At 46.8% G+C, this 18,086-nt stretch overlaps 5 protein-coding genes and 2 non-coding genes across 7 annotated transcripts; 3 read left to right on the plus strand and 4 right to left on the minus strand.

Moving 5' to 3' along the window:
- Window positions 1–591: 591 nt before the first annotated feature.
- EURHEDRAFT_389690 (uncharacterized protein) lies at window positions 592–1,018 on the plus strand (the record flags this gene model as incomplete). Its single annotated transcript, XM_040779793.1, has 3 exons — window positions 592–640; window positions 705–763; window positions 811–1,018. The coding sequence occupies 3 exons, from the start codon at window positions 592–594 to the stop codon at window positions 979–981; spliced, it is 279 nt and encodes a 92-aa protein (XP_040634858.1). The 3' UTR covers window positions 982–1,018.
- Window positions 1,019–2,731: 1,713 nt separating this feature from the next.
- Window positions 2,732–3,938, minus strand: EURHEDRAFT_416610 (SDR family NAD(P)-dependent oxidoreductase). The gene has a single exon (XM_040783004.1). It carries the CDS (start codon window positions 3,732–3,734, stop codon window positions 2,913–2,915), a length of 822 nt encoding a protein of 273 aa, XP_040634859.1. The 5' UTR covers window positions 3,735–3,938; the 3' UTR covers window positions 2,732–2,912.
- Window positions 3,939–4,067: 129 nt separating this feature from the next.
- On the plus strand, window positions 4,068–4,895 carry EURHEDRAFT_518530 (uncharacterized protein; the record flags this gene model as incomplete). The annotated part of the gene is made up of 2 exons (XM_040786688.1): window positions 4,068–4,656; window positions 4,702–4,895. 2 exons carry the CDS (start codon window positions 4,068–4,070, stop codon window positions 4,893–4,895), a joined length of 783 nt encoding a protein of 260 aa, XP_040634860.1.
- A 3,014-nt stretch (window positions 4,896–7,909) lies between these two features.
- EURHEDRAFT_t147 lies at window positions 7,910–7,983 on the plus strand. The gene has a single exon. It is a non-coding gene; the product is annotated as a tRNA-Asn (tRNA).
- A 2,255-nt stretch (window positions 7,984–10,238) lies between these two features.
- EURHEDRAFT_t149 lies at window positions 10,239–10,310 on the minus strand. Its single transcript has one exon. It is a non-coding gene; the product is annotated as a tRNA-Ala (tRNA).
- A 1,388-nt stretch (window positions 10,311–11,698) lies between these two features.
- EURHEDRAFT_518531 (uncharacterized protein) lies at window positions 11,699–13,769 on the minus strand (the record flags this gene model as incomplete). Its single annotated transcript, XM_040786689.1, has 3 exons — window positions 11,699–12,794; window positions 12,849–13,387; window positions 13,446–13,769. The coding sequence occupies 3 exons, from the start codon at window positions 13,767–13,769 to the stop codon at window positions 11,699–11,701; spliced, it is 1,959 nt and encodes a 652-aa protein (XP_040634861.1).
- A 2,623-nt stretch (window positions 13,770–16,392) lies between these two features.
- Window positions 16,393–16,630, minus strand: EURHEDRAFT_416613 (uncharacterized protein; the record flags this gene model as incomplete). Its single annotated transcript, XM_040783005.1, has 1 exon — window positions 16,393–16,630. A coding segment is annotated over exon 1 (179 nt), but the record flags the coding sequence as incomplete, so codon positions are not given.
- Window positions 16,631–18,086: the final 1,456 nt, after the last annotated feature.

The raw sequence follows: 18,086 nt of genomic DNA on the forward strand, positions 1-18,086 counted from the left end.
AGAAAGGGTCCAGAAAGATGATGAATGGGGATTGGAATCATTGGAAGAGGCAATTCGAACAGGAGAAGGATAGCAGGAAGGGTAGCCTGAGCTGAAGTCAGCCTAGGCCGCACCCATCCTGCACGAAACACAAGGAGAGCACAGTGCTCGAAAGCCCTGCGCAAACAGGCGGTCTGGGGCGAGGAAAAGGATCAGAAAGAGTATGGAAGGGGGCTAGCGCCCCAGAAACTTATATGGATAAGAGACTGTAGGATAGCTAACGGCCTCAAGTCCACGGATAATGGTCTGTCATAGCTCTAGGGCTCGGTATGGACAATAAACTTGATTAAATAATAATAATAATAATGTATACTGATATAAGGTATAGCCGCCGTCGTCGCTTGCATTTATTGTGCTTATTATTCTTGGGTATTTCATCCGCAAGGGGAAATTGAATTGTTGGGTTGTTGCTATCGCACGTGAGTATACATTGATTCGGCGAAGGCTTAAGTATAGGATATTTCTAATACGATAGTAGTCGAAATAACATCAATAATCAGTTATATCATCCTAATAACAGTCAACCAACCCGTCGTCAAATATATCTTCATCATGATCTCCAACGCATCGGCAAGCTGTGTCTATCCCGTGATCTGGCCTGGTGAGTAGTTGTAGCAGTGCGCACCCTCACCCTTTTCTGAAAAAAACATTTCTAACAATTATAGAACGAATTCGAGCTGCTAAAGGAACTACATCTGCTGCTATTGCTATTGGGATTACCAATGTATGTTTCCCACCCCAGACTCGGATAGTATATACTGATAAGTCTAGGCTTGTGCCCAGTTGATGGGTATCGTGGGTCCTCAGGTATATCAATCCAAGTTTGGGCCTTCGTACCATGTGAGTTTTGGTACTTCTATTGGGTTGTTGTCGGGGACAATTATTTTCATTGGTGTGAGTTGGAAATTGATGGGAAGGAGTGTGCATAAGCGGGGTGGTTGAATATTTCATTAGCGACAGCGAGGGAATACTCGGAGGGAACGTGAACATAATGTAACTGTACATGTAGCAGTGGATTTACCTCATTCCCTAGCAATCTACATATATCAACCACTGTTTGTCGGCAGAGGGCATTTCGTGACTCAGAGCAGAATGGCTGCTCAAGCAGAATGAGACGACGAACATAATCTTAACGGCATTAGCTGAGATCCTTAAAATCTACTTGGACTGAATGCTCAAACTGATAGGATAACCAGCAGGGAGCTCTGGCTTTCTGGATACTAAGAATCGCGAGCTGAAAGAAAAGAAGTGGGTGGTTTGCCTTTGTAATCAAAATACTGGGGCCAAGGAATAGCTCGCTAAAGCATTTTGAAATGTCTTGATGGTCAAGGATGTGGTTAATACTGTTTCAACTGCAAGCCCACCAGTCGCAATAGCCTGCACCAGTGTTACTGTTAGTCTTCTGGTAAGGCTCCTTTATTGCCCCAGTCAATGCTGCCATTCAATTCTGAGTCTGTAGTTTGTTGTGCAAGCGTTCGAGCAACATGAATGCCTTCTACAGGGCATAGAGCTGGCCTCTGCCCTAAAAAGGCGCTAGATATGCATGCTGGTTGCGGTATGCCTTGCAATGAACCCTATTGGTTATTTCGCGAAGCCCCACAGATCGAACATTTATAACATCCAGGGACTCGCGGCGGGTCTATTATTATTATTTAATCAAGTTTATTGTCCATACCGAGCCCTAGAGCTATGATAGACCCTTATTCGTGGACTTGAGGCTAGTAGCTATTCTACAGTCTTTTATCCCCATAAGCTCCTGAGGCACTAGCCTCCTTCTATAATCTTTCTGATCCTTTTCCTCGCCCCAAACCACCTGTATGCGCAGGGCTTTCGAGCAGAGTGCTCTCCTTGTGTTTCAGAGCAGAGTGGGTGTTGCGGTGGGTCTAAGAATGGAGGAACAGCATAGAAAGTCTGAGACCCGTAGATATATATATCATCTGTAGTAGCAGCTTCTTCTGGTATCTCTGACATACAACAAACCGGTCTATGTCGAGGTTAGAGGAAAATTTCCAAGGAGAGTCTTGGATTACCCAGCACATGATGTTTGACCTACTGCTCGAGCCACAAACCCGAAACGGAGCTTATTTTGACTCCATTAAGAATATGTAAGAGCTTCCTTTTGCAGAGGTTGAGTCTGCTATTAAAGGGATGCCGCGAGATGGACTGAATGGGTTTTTGAGATAAATTTTACAATCCTTGTACTAAAATTTGCATAATCAAAAGTATTATCGCGAGTATGGATTCCTACTGTAACTTTGCATCCATCTCGCTCAAAAGAGGGCCACGACGAGAACACCAGAGAACCATCCGATTCGCAATAAATCACGGCTTCTCAAACATCATTTACTTTTAGCATGGTCCTAAAGTGATTGGACCCTACTGGCGAGGATACCGTAATGGCAGCAGATTCCAGATAATGATGATGATCATGGACAGTAAAAAGTCATACTGTAGGACCATCAACTTCGACAGCAATTACTTACGAGATGAGACGGGAGATCGGGGAGGAGCCGGCTGAGGTGTCGTTTAAACCTATCGCAAAGGAATGTCAAGCTGGGGGGTACTGTATTCTATGACCCTTTTAATTACTGCAGGCTCATCCCTTATCAATGAATTGGTTAGGTCTAATACATTATATATTCAGTACAATTTGCTCCACATTCAAGAGAAGCCACAACAAGCTACCACTGCGCTTGCATCCAAAAGAGAAATAAATAGCTTTGGAACATTTTGCCAAAGAGTGTTAGCCTTAGAGATCTTGCGGAATTCTCTAATACTGAATATAAATTAAGAATGATTGTTCCTAACCCTAAGCACAAGATGAGTTTGCCATGTCAACGCTACATGACCGTCAAAATATTCTTCTGGTCGCCTCAAGGATCGCTAACCCAGCCACCATCAACAACATATGTGCTCCCTGTCACCCCGCTTGCCTCATCACTCCCCATAAACACAATTACCTTTGCAACATCCTCGGGAAGCAGATCGCGTTGTAAGCTTTGCGCCTGCATGACTTCGGTGCGATATTCAGGCATAAGGACCTCCTCCCTCTGTTTTCGCGTCGCAATTGCCCCCGGCATGACGCTGTTGATTCGAATGTTCGCCCCTCCAACTTCCTTGCTCTGCACCCGGGTAAGTCCCATGATCGCCGCTTTGCAAGCACCGTATACCGGCTGACCCGCGGCCGGGATGCGCCAGGTAATGGACCCCACATTGACAATGCTACCACCCCCAGCGCTTTTCATTTCTGGGATGAAGAACTGAGACAGGAAAAACACATGTCTCAGATTCGCATTAACGTTGAAATCCCAGGCTCCAGGCGTAACGCTTGACGTATCGAGTCGCGCGCTACTACCCGTCGCGGCAGCGTTGTTGACCAAGACGTGGACAGGCCCGTGCTCTTCCAAGATCTTTGTTGCAATGGCTTCGAGGTCAGAGAGATTGATAAGATTGCAATAATAGAAGATCGGTGCTTTTATTGAGGGACCCCGACGCTCTCTGGCCTCTTTGGATCGTGAAATAACATGATCGATGGTCTGCTGCGCTGCGGTTTTGGCGATGTCCAAGAAAAGCACTTTGCAGCCCTGTAAGGCAAAGAGCTCGACGGTTGCAGCACCGATTCCTTCTGCGCCGCCAGAGACGACCACCGTCTTGCCGTGGAGGCTGGGGTAAATTGCGGGGGGGCCTGATGTCATGGTTGCAGCAAGCAATGGAGGATAAATCTCGATGCACGAAAACGCAATAAGGGGGGTATTATGTACTTTTCGATATTTCCTTGCTGCCCCTGGGGTTTTTAAAGAGAAATGAGGGGTGTACCCAACGTGCCCTCCTCCCCCTTTGCCAGCGGGGCAGAGAAACGGATTCGGGTTTCCATGTTGAGCATATTCCGAATATCAAACCCGGCTCCGATTGGCCGAGCCAGGCCATAGTAGATTTATGTTTTAATGTTTATTCAGAAGAAAGCGGCCTCCCACCGGATGGTTGTTGGAGTTTGCTACAATACAAATTACCTTACAATCTCAGTCACCATGGAGATCACACGACACCAACTCTCACTGCATGAACTTGCCGAGGTTCTAGAATCGGCGCTTCCAAAGAACTATGTCACATCCTCTACTACGGTTGTCGATTGCCCTAACTTGCCACAATCACCTTTTAGCTTGGCGTGCGAGGGTCTCAGCGGATGCCAGGTCATCGCAGACATTGGTGTCCAGCCGAGCCTCTTTCCTCAGCCACGCCTCGACGAACAGTACTCTCTCATTGTCTGTGTTAGGTTAATGGGCTTGGATCCCGAGCAAGGAGCCGTTGTAGGAGCCGGAGCAGGACCAATCCATGTTCACGGGACGAACTCAGAGATTGCCCCAAACCTGAGCTGGCAAGGAGGATTCGGAAACGTAGACAATCTAACTCGCGCGGCCAGACTGGTGACCACCTTAGCAGGGAGCAGAACCAGAATATGCTGCCCGTACTCCGATAGCACGGAATGCCTCCTAATGATGAGCCTCTATGGCTCCATGGGATTACCCGGACCAGTTTTGAAAGTGACTGCTCGAGGTCAACGAGGCGAGAGTAACAGTTTCACCGAATTCATGCGGTCTGCGCTCCAAGATATTTATGGTGAAAACTGACAAGTTTCCCTGGGTGGCGTATTTCTGAAGCAAGCCCAGACACAATTCCACGTTATGCCGTCCCTTCCACATAGCGACGAACTGCCTTTCAAAAGCCAGGCAGCACTTGACGGATCGTTGTCGTATTATGATATTTCTGCGCCAATGGTCTGTCTTTTAGTCTTTCATTCGGCAGACCCAAACCAACTTGGGGTTCGAATGGAGCACACACAGTTTCAACAAGGATGAGGGCGGACATTATCACTATGATCTTCCAAATTGCTCGGGAGCCTCCGCCTGCTCAATGCAGTAAACCCCCGAATTCGTGGTCGATGACAGGAAATGGAAAGCCCTTCTCTTCGGATAATACAGTTTGACTTGAGCGAATTTGTTGGTTCCAATGTCGCCAAACGTCAGGGTTCCTTGAAATATGGCAGGAAAACATTCAAAGCATGCCGGTTCTGCCACGAACAAAAATTAAAGTGTGAAGGGCGCACTAATAACCCTGATGCTCGCTGCCAAAGGTGCACAGTTAATGGACTGGAGTGTACATTTGACCTCACGGTCCCTGGAGGCAAACGATCAATCACGAGTGCCCACGGTGAAACGACAAAGAGACGAAGGTATATTAGCCATGTGCCACGCCACACAATGTTGGCAGAAGCTAAAACCTAACCAGTAGGCAGGCCCCTGGGGAAGATTCTGATAATCGCCTCATACACTCGACACATGGAACTCTTAACGAGTCTTCAAGGCATTCGGCTGGCTTGCCGACATCGTTGACATCTAATGCATCAGAGGGTGAACAACACGAGCACGCTTCTAGGTCAAAATGAACGAGACGATGCGCTGGTTCCTAAGGAGCCCATGCGAGGGTTAACCTCCCTAGACCTTCGTGCTCCTGGCTCAGCAGTGCATCATATGTCAACTCTTCAAGAAGGGATAGCGCATAACCCCATGTCTACATCTCGATCAATTGACCATCCACAGCAGCAACGCGAATGTTTTGGTTTCTTGGGAAGAACAGATCATGGACCGGCTATTGTGTCCAGAAGCTTGATTCAGGAGTCACAAGCTAGAAATCTCTTTAATTTGTAGGTTTTTCACTACTCATATCCTTTTCTTGGTACTGAATCTGATGCAAATCTCAGGTTTATTGCTTGTGCCGGCAACTTCATGCCAATATTTGATTCTGTCTTGGATACATTTGATTGTCTTCGGACGCGTGAACTATCATGTTTCACGATCATCTTGGCTCTAGCCTGCTGCGTCGAGGATATTTCGGAATACTCTGGGACGTCTAAAGCAACAATACAAGAAGAGGTCAAAAGACCTACGGGTCTCGGAAATGTACAAGCTATGCTTCTTCTGGCTGCGTACGCAGGGGAGGCTTGGTTTTCAAATAGGCATGCGCTGCAGATGGCAGGGGAATTTCAATTATATTCTGCCTGCGAAAGTTAGTGTCTACATATGGTACGCCGCCTTTGGGTCTAAAGGACCAGAAACAACTTATGCAGCAAGTCCGGGTTTGGTTGTCCCTCTGCTTTATCGAGAGGGAGATTGCTGCAGGAACAGTAATGATTTCTCGAATAGAGGCAATTGACATTGGCCTCTTGCAACGATTCCACGCCATGCACTATTTAAGGCTACCGATTTGCGCGTCACGTCTCTTGTTAAAATAGTACAACTTCGCAGTATTCTAATCTTTCCTCTTCTTTGGGTTTTCTCTAGCTAATCAGAATCAGGGCGCTTTCAACAGGAAGTTGGAAAACCACTGATCTCCATACAACCGCTACCAGCCGCCTCACAAGGATAGAAAATGAGTGCAGGCAATGGCTAGAATTCTGGGATAATCTTCATGAAAGTCCGGTTTTTCTCACCGGCCATTTTCAATAATTTCTGTTAGCTAATTCACCTAAGAGTTTGAATTCGGGATGTCATCCTTTCAGAGAGCGAGTGAGAGGCCAGAAGAATTACGCAGTCATGCTCAAGGGTGCACAATGCTTGGTCAATTGCAAAAGGAAGCAGGAGTGGCAGGCTTGTCTAGTCGACCACTCGTAGGACTTGCAGCAGAGTTAGTCAACCATATTCTTCCTATCACAACAGAGCAGCTTCAACTCGTTGTGCGGACGCCTTCTTATAGGTGGCACCTTCGATGGGCAACGAACTATACGGCTCTGTCCGTCCCATTTACAGGTAGAACCTCCACGTTGGCTAGCTTGACATTGCGACTGATTCATTTACAGTTGTGTCCGTTCTAAATATTGCAAGAATGCATGAAGAAGTAGTTGACCATGTAGAGATACTCAATCTCGCAGGGGAGGTTGCAAAGATCCTGCAATCCTACCCTCATCCACACTTCTACCGCCTTATCCGTCTGCTGATTGCTCTCGCTTAAAATCGACCATTATCACCAGCCCTGGACTACGGAGAGAATTTGAATGCTCGGCTTGATGAGTTTAATACCCTGTAAGAGACTCCTGCGCAGCAGGAGAGAATTCGGCACTCCTCGCCTCAGTACTCAATCACCACCTCCAGACAACAAACTCTCGATACGCCGCCCCAACACAATTTCCATCAGATCTTTCTCTCGAGGCATTACTTGATGGTCATTTGCAAGATGCTGACTGGATGCTCGAGCCTTCTGCAATCACCCCTGTCAACTTCCCTGGCGACTTAAATACGACTCTATTGGATCAAGATCTGAGCATGATACATGATCCCAGGTTTACCTCGTTCTTTGGAAATTGAAATTGTATAATTCAATACGAACAAAAAGTTGGGTATAAACCTAGCAGATAAACTCTGTCTACAGATTATTCTGAGGGATAATTGTATCATGCTTTGAACTTAGAAATGTAGTTGTATTTCTCTCTATGCGCAAACTTATTAATTCTCCGTGGAATTATTTCTTTTCCGGGCGCTAAGGCTGATTCTACCAAGACATTCCAAAGGGTTTACTCCGGTCATCAATTTCAGGGATTCCCATTAAGATGTCCGACATGGGGGATGCGCTATCTTACGCGAAAGATACTGCTCCAATGCCTCTACCTTTTCAACCAAACAGCTGTGCAAGCAGAAGCCTTTTTGATGCGAAACCCCTGGTGGAAGGATCCAACTAAATTCTGCAGACTGCATACAATATCTATTCAAAGTGAAATATCCTACATGAATATCAAAATCTTTAAATAGTCGTGGTATAAGTGATGAGTTAACAGATTTTACCGTACTATACATCAATTAGTTTCGTTTTGCTATAAGAAGTCTCCGTGGCGCAATAGGCTAGCGCGTCTGACTGTTAATCAGGAGGTTGGAAGTTCGAGCCTTCCCGGGGACGCTTATTTTTTGGTTACAATTTTTGTTCCACTTCCGCGCTTTTCTTTCTTTCTTGTTTTTTTCCCTTTTTTTGTGCGACAATGGTGTGTGGATCTTATCTATATGCTGATTTTCTTGGTCGACTACCGAGCAGAAGTGTGACGGCCAGGTCACGTTGGCTGGCTATGACGTGAGATGCAGTTGTTTGCTTTGTTAATGAATACGGCGTCACCTCCTTTCTTCCTTCCTCATGTTGATTACTCTCGTCGATAGCTACCTAGGTAGAACCCATGAGTTGGATGTTCCATTATCCTAGTAGAGCGCCGTGACAAGAAGTTGAACTGACCGAGGAAGATAGCCTCGAACATATATTACTATTCGCAGTGCCAATCCATGCTTATTCTTCCATAAATCGCTCTTATTTGCTTGCTATATCTTTAACAGCCCTCTAAGGACGCTGAAAACATCAATCAAAAGTCAATGATGTTCATATTGCTTACGCCTCGCCAGGCTGGCGCCGGTATTGCCCCTGTATAACAATTAAGCAATCATTCTAGTCGTTTCTCAAACCCCAATGGGTTCCTTCTCACTCCTTAATAACTCCACTTCTTTTCTCTGGCTGAAGTGATCAATTGGGATGAATAGTTGAGGCGGTGATTGTCGGCAGTTAGCCCTAATCGAATGCCAAGTACGGAGCATAGAACACAGAGTGTCCTGTAAATAATTGCTTGTCTACCGTGAATTTAAATCTTTATTTTACTTTAATCTGATTATCGTTTGTTATTCCGTTTGCTTTTTTTTTTTTTTCTTAAATTACTTTTCCGTTTTTTGTTTGGCGGAGATTACCGATCAAACATGACAGGGGTTTTTGTTTACAAATATTGTAACGGAAACAGGAACAACATCTATCGAGATAATAATAGCCTTAGTGTGACTACTGGAAAAGCAGGAGATTATTCTTTATTCTTTTCTCTTTCCCATTCTTCCGCTAACAGCTTGGTATCCTTCTGCGCCGCTTGTCTGCGTCCGAGAACTGGTGCTGCACGGAGTACCGTCGACCGAACAAACTAACTACATGTTGTCGAACCTCGTTGCCAGTTGTACCTGACACAGCCAGCAGGATACCCCCGAAGTCTCCAGGTTGACTCGACTTGTTCTTCGTTCCGGAGTGACAGCAAACGGCATCGGGCTCCTCCGTAGCAATCCTCGTGCTCATTGAAGGTATGTATATGTGATAAAACAGAAGTACTTTGCTTTGTACTACCTGTGGTATTACGGTATAGTGTTGTTTTACCACCGCTTTACCGTGTTTGGTGCCCTCGCTTTGTTTCTAGGGAGTAGAATAACTTTTTTCGCTCAACTCGATGAAGTCATCTTCCTCATTCTTCCTGACACGAATAATTTTCGATTGTAGACTATAATAAGTCCATTGAATTTGTACATTAGGTGGAAGAAAAGATCTGGCTTGGCCAGGTAAAGATACTCCGCCTATATGGCCGTCTGAAACATGGAGATGGGGCACTTCATCTGATCCACGAGAGGATGAGTATACATGTTCCGAGTATCAAAGCCTGGAGGGCTTGTGGATAGTAGTCCACTGGGATCAGGGCCGTTTATCCTGATGGAATTCGTCGAGGGTATCAGTTTGGGTGAAATCGCCGACAAATATAATTTAACACGAATAGCTTTTAATACTAACTTGTCATTTAACCCAAATCCAGCAATAAACGCAAGGAATATCTACCCTTCTAGTTCTATTCGCGGTACCACGAACATCAAGTCGCTGAAAACCCAATCGATTCGGTCAGGACTACTATCTACCGATTTAATTGCACAACCTCTAGTCGGTATCCACGCGACGGAGCTCTGGACATCTGTACGATGGAAGACGATAGTTGAGCAGAGCAGGTCAATTCCTCTCTTCATTGGGGTATGTACATTCATACTCAATAATATCCCCCAGTGCCATGGTCTTCCTTCCGATTGGGAATTGAAGGTAGCATGTGAGATAGTTAAAATTGTCCACTCGTTATATATATTGACGGAAAAGTACTTGACGAACTCAACAACAAACCAAAAAACACTCTAAACAACAAAGCTCGACTCAAATATTCTATAGAATAATTACTCAATACACCACCCGCCCCCTCCAGCAAAACAAAGAACAAAAAAGAAATACATTTAAAGAAGAGCTACAAAAAGATAAAGAAAGCGTCCAAAGAACTCCACCACAGCAAAGATGCGGTGCGGTGACGAAAGCCTCGGGAGCAAAAAATGTGGACTCGCCGGGAATCGAACCCGGGACCTCCTCAATGCGAATGAGGAATTATACCACTAAACCACAAGCCCACTTGTTGTGATAGATGACGATAAGTAGTAAACCATATCAGTAAATATATACTACTGCGTGGGTGATATATCAACATTCTTGTAGATATCTTCTTATAGATATTTCCTTCGCTTTCTCCATTGTGTGATGAGTGAACTGTACTGATGACTCTCGGTATAGTTTATAATTAATTCACCCTGTAAGAATAAATCCAGTGTTGCCTGCTCTTCATAGCACTCCCTTCGGATCGTACTCCCGTACACTGTAGAGTCCTGTCTAGACTTTTATCAATCAGCAATTGAGCAATTTAGAGAAAACACTAGCCACGGAGGACCAGCCTCACCGTATTCGGAAATACCTGTATACAGTGTATAAATACAAATACGAATACACAACCGAGCACAAGCACGTACTTTACAGAGCCCAGCCCACGGCCCAGAAGAAGCACGGAAAACATACCTCAACCAGAATAAGCCTAAATCAACGTCATGCATGATCCCCAACTATCGAATCGTACCCGACAGTAGTCCATTCTTATACGTGAAAGGGGCATATATCTAAAGATTAAACTAAGCACTATTAACGCACACCGTACATAGTTCGGAGTACAAATACAGAGGGCTCGATATTAATTGCCACCGATATCTCGATGATCAGCACATCATGTTTCAGAACCCAATAGCCTCAAATCGCATGTCTCATCTCATCTGTGAACTAGGCTCGCCGCGAGTTTCCGGATTGGCGGTGATCGATATTGCTTTCCTGGGCCGTGACGTTATGATGTAGGAGATGGCCATGAAGATTACTGTGTACGGTGTATGTAGGTGCAATACCCCTGATGCCAGATTCAACGGCGATGGACGGAAGATCGGTGGCGAATTAGTCGATACGGATACAGAAACAGAAACGTTGAAATAATCGTTTTCTAGCGAATGGTAGGGTGTGCGTTTGCATCACCACATTAGAGTATGTATTACATAGAGGTACAGATTGTACAAGAGTAGTTCAGAATAAACAGTAAACACGTGACAAGAAACAAAAGCCTCCATATGTGCCAAAAACAAGACCCAACCGCTCCCAGTATATCCATATGCAAATCCAAAGAGACAAAGACGAGATAAAAGTATTGTCGGGATTGGACCAATCCCCAAAAGTTCAACAGAAGGAAAGAGATGGACGCTCCAACAGAGACGAAAGAAAGACAAGAACAAAACACCAACAATATAATGCACAAGTAATGCTCCGATCACCGGACACTCGTATAAACTGACCCGCCAGAAAATAATATAGAAAGTAAACAATGATTATAGCGAAGAAGAATCGAAATGTATTCCCACAACGGCCGGGCGATAGCACTTTTTTTTTTTTTTTTTTCGTTTTCATTTTCTCTTTTTGTGAGATTGTCTATTCAAAAGTCGTTCGGCGTTTGATTGTTCGTAAAAGTGTATTGCTTCGGTGTTTGCGAGGGAAGCTGCTGAGCAACGAACCGGTGAGCCTCCTGCTGGTCAGGGAACTCCTGAATCATGAACTTCTCCTCCCCAGTCAGGGACATCGAAGGAGACATAGCTAAATGGTCGCCAGCGTGCCCGCTTGAGTCATAAGAAATCGGAGAGACTTCTGCAGGCTGCATCTGGTAGGAAGGATCGGGCGAGGGAATGGTAGGCGCATCACTCCAGCTGCGAGCCGTCAGAGGACCGGTTTCGCAAGGGGCGGAAGTGGCATAGTCAGGGAAGCTCGTATAGTGGGCGGGAGCGGACATGGGAGGTGCGGCGTTTTGGTACGGATACGACGACATCAAATCCACGGTCATGGGCGTAGCTGGGGGAGATGCGACATTAATCTGCATGGGCTGTGTGGTCGGGAAGAACTGGGCAGATGGTTGCGCAGACAGACAGTAGCTGTCGCTGGGCGATGTGGGAAGCAAGTGATGCATGTCTTCCGGAGTCAGCGGCGTCGGGGGAGCCAGAGCGTTGGTGGTGACCGTTGGCTGCAACATAGACGCCATGTCCGCCTTGGACGAGCTCAAACCGGCTTCGGCAAATGTCGAGAAGTTGAGAGGCGACCGCTGAGCAGCAGATGCCTTGCGCACACCCGCATATCGCGAGTTGAGAGACTGGGCCGACTTGGATTGTCTGACACCGTGAGGACCACCATAGCCTGGCACCCTGGAGCTAGGCGACATGTTTGCGGCTGCTGACAGCATGGAGTGAGATTTCGAGGTTCCGATCGCAGCGGGCCTTGGCCTCTTTCTCCGGGCAGCTAGATCGAGTTCCTTGCCAGCTTTGTCTGCTCGGTGTGTCAGCAGCGGCATGCCGCGTGATGGTGCCGTGGTGTGAATACCAATGCCTTCCATGTGGTGGGCAAGTTCTTCCGACGAGGTTCGCCTTGTTAGCGAGGCCTCCGGCTGCAAGGGGTATTGTATGGCGGCGTCGTATGACGACCCAGCATCAGATGTGCGATGACCCATCCATTCTTCTTGGGCGTGGAATGGCTGACGTTGCGGGCTATATAGTCATTAGTACAACGCCGTAGATAGTGGAAGAAATGTGTGAGCATACCCATATGACTCTTGAGAGCCCCATCCGATCGAGTTATCCTTGGGTGCTTCCCATTCCAGCGGTGCGTTGTAGCCGTGGCCGCTGCGCTTGTTGCTGCCGTTGTGTGTCGTGGCGGGAGTCGAGGTGGGAGAAACGGATTCTTCCATATTGTCAGTAATTGGTTGGTTATTCCCGTCATCTCCGCTGTAGGTATCACGGGCTGCAACGGCAGCATTCAAGGCCCTTTGTAAAGACGCGAAGGTCGCCTCACGGGCCGAATCACTTCTGGTCTTCTGATGCTTCGAACGGGATGATGAGGGAGCAGTCGATGATGTCTTGGTTCGCTCACCATTTGAAGCAGTTTCATTTGAAAATTCTTGCTTGGGGGTCGAGGTCTTGTCCGACTCCTGTGTCGGGGTCCTGTCGCTTTCCTTCTGATCCATGGGGTCCGACTTGGCCCGCGCAGCCTCCTCAGCTTCAGCCTTGGCTTTTTGCATGCGCTCGAATTCCTCCTGTCGCTTTTGCTGCTTGGCCTTTGCCCGTCGATTTTGGAACCAATTCTATATCCACACCATTAGCTTGCGTTCATTATACCGTAATCAAAAGACAAATACTGACAGCCACTCGAGGCAGACTCAGGTTTGTCTGAGCCGCCAATTGGCGCTTGACGTTGCTGCTAGGCTTAGGGTGAGCCTGGAATTGAGCCTCCAGCGTCTCCACCTGTTCCTTTGTCAATCGAGGGCGGGAGAGGTTCTCTGCGTATTCCTCGTAGTCCATGATCGGCTGGTGGTAAAAGTCCATCATCTCGAACGGCGGTGGGTGAGGGTAGAGGTAACCATCCATGGGGTGAACCATGGACGGGTGAGCCATTGTCGGGTCGAAAGCCATGGGTTGGTCCACTGGGACCGTGGTATAAGGATATGGATGGTGAATGTAATTCATTGTTGCGGTTGAAGAAGAGAAGATTGCATTGAACAATTGGGAAGAGGGAATTGAGAAATTAGAACAGTGAGATTGGTTGGTCGATGTGAGGCGTCGCAAAGAAGATATTCGGTACCGATATAGGTATAGTATATAGAAATAGTTCAACACACAGAAAGAGAAAAGAATAGTACGAAGGAATGGAAGGTAAGTCCGGGAGGAATCGAGACGATAGATATGTATAAAGAAGAACGAACCGGGGAAAGGGAATAGTTAAGAGAGAGCACTGTCAGAGAATGACTGAAAAGGAACGAACTAGGCCGATGGAGCCCACTGCTAAAAAAAAAAAGAAAATAAAAAAAAAAGCGAAGGAGTGTGTCTGATACCAAAAAGGAATGGAAAGGAGGTGAAGCTCCAGTAACTAAAAAAAATTAAAAAAGGACAGAATGAGTGTCGGAGAAAAAGTGATAGAAAAAAAAAAAAGAAAAGGAAAAATACAATACCAGCAGAAAAAGAGAGTTGAGATGGAGTTCGGGAGGGGGGGGGAGAAAGAAGAAGCGAAAAGAGAAGGAAGACGGAGGAACAGGCTGAGAGAAGTGCTGTCCGGTGATTGGCCGCCGCAGCAGGGGAAAGAGGTGTGGAGGGTGTGTTTCTGATTGGTGGATCGTTGCTCGGAACGGGGCCTGCTCCACCCGCGGCTTACGGGCTGTATGTGGTACCTGTATCTGTACGTACCACGTACCATACCTGGTACAATATTCTATTTTTCTATTCTACTTTACTTTTATCTAGATTTAATACTACTTTCATATATGAATTAACTATAATAACCAGAGGAATTGTACTCATGATTAAGATCAGTAAAAGTAAAGCATAGAAGACAGTTGAATGTCACGATCACATGTTGTAGTACGATACAATACGCCTCGGCGACGGTCGAGCCACCGAGTTCTGGCAAATGATCACAAAAGTGGATTGGCCGTGCTTCCGGCCGAGCGGTTCCAGTTCTAGGGGGTGGCGGTTGGGCAGCAGCGGTGACAGTACGTTACAGTATCCCGTGTTATTGTTATTGTGCAAGTACAGGTACGGAGTACTTGACAGCTGGATAGGCAGTAAGGAAGAGTGTAGATAGCTCGTGTCGAATATACAGTACATTATGGTATGCGTACAGAATAGTCCTCCGCGGGGGTACCAAGGTAGTAAGGGCTGGTTAGCTCATTGCGCCGCAGTCCCACCGTGATCAGATTACAGCACAGAATACAAACACAGACGACTGGGTGGTTTGCGAAGAGATACGTACAACCATGCCGAATCAGTTGGCAGGAACAGGATGAAAGGCAAAGGATCGCATGCTAACGGCCAAATAAGCATATCAAGTGCCGGGAACTGACACCATTTGACAGTCGCTTCTCAAATTATATTATAACCCATGAATCTCTCATGCTTTCCACTGACTCAGCTGGGGGTGGTCTATTTCGTCAGTTCCTGCATTAGCGCCATGTTATGTTGTCAGCATCACTGTTCATCGGGATGTGATAATCTGGTTCAGGGGGATCCATGTGTAGATCGATGGAATTGTAGATTAGCACCTTTCTATCTGTACTTGTACTTGTCTGCACTCTGTAAAACATTTCTGTTCGATGTGAACAGATACAAGTACCAGTACGAGTACCATGAATACTCTGTACTTTACTCCAGAGCACATACGGAGTACAAGTATTGGACAAGTCACGGGAAGCTCCATCGAACCTGATTAGCCAAGACCTGCTGCATCCTGGATCGGTGGTACATATTCCTAAAACGGTTTAGTCTCAGCGGACCGCCTTCCAAGGTCCCATTCTGCTGCTTTTTTCCCTTTCCCTTTCCGACTGCCCCGATTTCTCCCTTCTTCCTGTGTTCTTCGTTTCTTCAGATGCCGTCAAGATGCGCGGTTCGCCGTATCATACGCTAGTATCTATCCTGTATTGATTTCAGTACCGTACTGTACTGAAATCCTCGGGGACCTCCCTTCCGATGAACTACCCGAGGCCCCAGCACTGAACTATGTGTGTAAGCGAGATTCGGATTGCTATTTCCGCCTTCCCTGCCGCTTCTACCCCCAAGCACAGATCTCCATCTGTCTGGGTTGGCAGCATTGCTCGCAGACCTGTGAATAATAAAAAAGGACAAGTGACAAAACAGAAAAGCAAAAGAAAGAGCGAAAGCGTGGCAGCAGTCAGCCAAGAGCCGCTAACATCAATAGTCAACAGATCCCGTCGATCCCGGGATCTGGGTGACTGTATTGGTACAGAGCAAGTACACTCCTATATTTGCTCCCAGGTTGCCGGGTCGCCCGCCAAAGGAACATACAGCCCACTTCCGGACGATCCCCCAGTCACGAGGTTGATTGATTTCCAAGAATCGTTGACTGCAGCGATCCGGCCATTCATCGGTGCCATTTCAAGTGAGGGGTTCTTTTCTCTTTGATACTAGCTATCGGACGAGTGGCGCTCAGGCGCTCAGGCGCGTTACAGGGTAGGTTTTTTTTTTTTTTTTTTTTCTCTTTCCTTTTCGGTCTTTGAACGATGAAACTGCAGGGACTGAAACTGACAGGCTCCTCAAATGGAACATTTCGGAGCCTATCCTTTTGATAATTATCAAACGCTCCCCAGCATTATTCAAAACCCGAAAGCGGCCTTGTCCTGACCTGGACCTCATCCTGGCCCAAGCAGTAGTGTAGTGGTCCGGGTTTTGCGGGAAATAATAATCCAGATACTACTGCTGCCCAGCTGGCATTGACTCCGACGGCTCCGAATGTTCTGTAGATCCAAGATGGGACTAGAGAGTAATTCTCCATAGTAATCATGACGCCGGTGATAGTGATTGTGACAATCAATCGGCTCCTGTTTGGTCATTGACGTGATGAATTGGAGAATTAGAAACAGAACTAGGCATGGTGGGGTTGGGGGTTGGGGGGTACGTACGTATTAGGACTTCTGACAGGCAGAACTTTTTGATTACTTTTTGGAGAACCGCTTTGAAGTCGAATGATGTACATTGAATCCGCTCACGTGTGTACCCTGTCTAGCGCGGATTCGCATAGTAACCAAATGGGGCCTTGGGTTTGACATTTCCCTCACATCAATGATCGTCTGTAACTCGGCAGCTTGATGGGGCAGAGCATTACTCCTTAGAGATAGTTTCTGATGCCAGGACGCAGCGCCGGTACCTTGTCAACATCATAGTTTGAGATTCATTTTACACTGATAGAAGGAGATTCACGCTTCAGGAGGATCCGCAGAGAATCCGCACGGATCGCTTCCCGTTCCTAGAGACTATTGAACCGGAACCAGACGCTGGGACGTTGGCTGTCCCGGTGCAAGAACCAAGGACAGTATTATTGGAGCTTGAGTAAGAGAAATTCCCCGAAGATTAGCGAATTCCCTCACGGTGATGGCGGAGTAAGAGTACATAGTAAAGTGATGAGACAGTACTCCATACTAGACGGCGGCATTTGATTTGAATTGTATGCCCCATGAACTAGTTGCTTGTCGCCGGGCATAAGGTTTACCGGAACTGTATGATGTGCCTTCCATCCCCTTGGGTTTTGGAGTCCAGAGTTTTACAGGTTCATGAATTCATTCAGGGGCTGAAATTGATGCCTGTGTACTATTTACCGAACAGGGAAGACGGTGGCGGTGCAACTGCGACTACATCTCAGCCGCAATCTTCGCTTCAGCCACAGCCACAGTACCCTCATGCAGGGAATTTGTCATGGCGGCTGCAAGATGCAACCCTCCAACAGACAACGGACACCAGAGAGCATGTACTAGGACGAGAATAGAATGACGGTGTGTGTGTGATGAACATCTGTACGTTTGCGCTGGTCACATTCGCTGCCTGACTTTGACTTCTGACTTTCGGTGGGATTGTCGCTACGTGACAGCTGAGTGTTCTCTTGCTGTACTTCATACCGTACTCCGAGCCTGACAAAAAAAAAAAAAAAACTTGCACGGTATTTACCTACCGTGCATATCCGCTATCCCTTACATCCTTCAAGCCCAGATACAGCGATGCAGCGATGCAGCAGCTGTGAGCCTGTGACAAGACCGTCCGGCAGAAAGACCCGATGCACAATTGTCACCAATTGGTTTTGTCGAGTGCTTAACCAGATGTCCTGAGGCTTCTTTCTAGCCGCTGTGGAGTACTACGTTCTGATTCGTATGCATGATGTGGATTGCATTGTGGATGCCATCCCCAACCAAACCAAACCAAGTGGAATCGAGTCCTCTGCAGCTGCTCGTGTGCACGGTTCGCGGGTTTGTGGTTGGTTTACGGGTTGGTATATACGAGCGTACC

This window comes from Aspergillus ruber, assembly GCF_000600275.1.
Source record: "Aspergillus ruber CBS 135680 unplaced genomic scaffold scaffold00037, whole genome shotgun sequence".
NCBI lineage: Eukaryota > Fungi > Ascomycota > Eurotiomycetes > Eurotiales > Aspergillaceae > Aspergillus > Aspergillus ruber.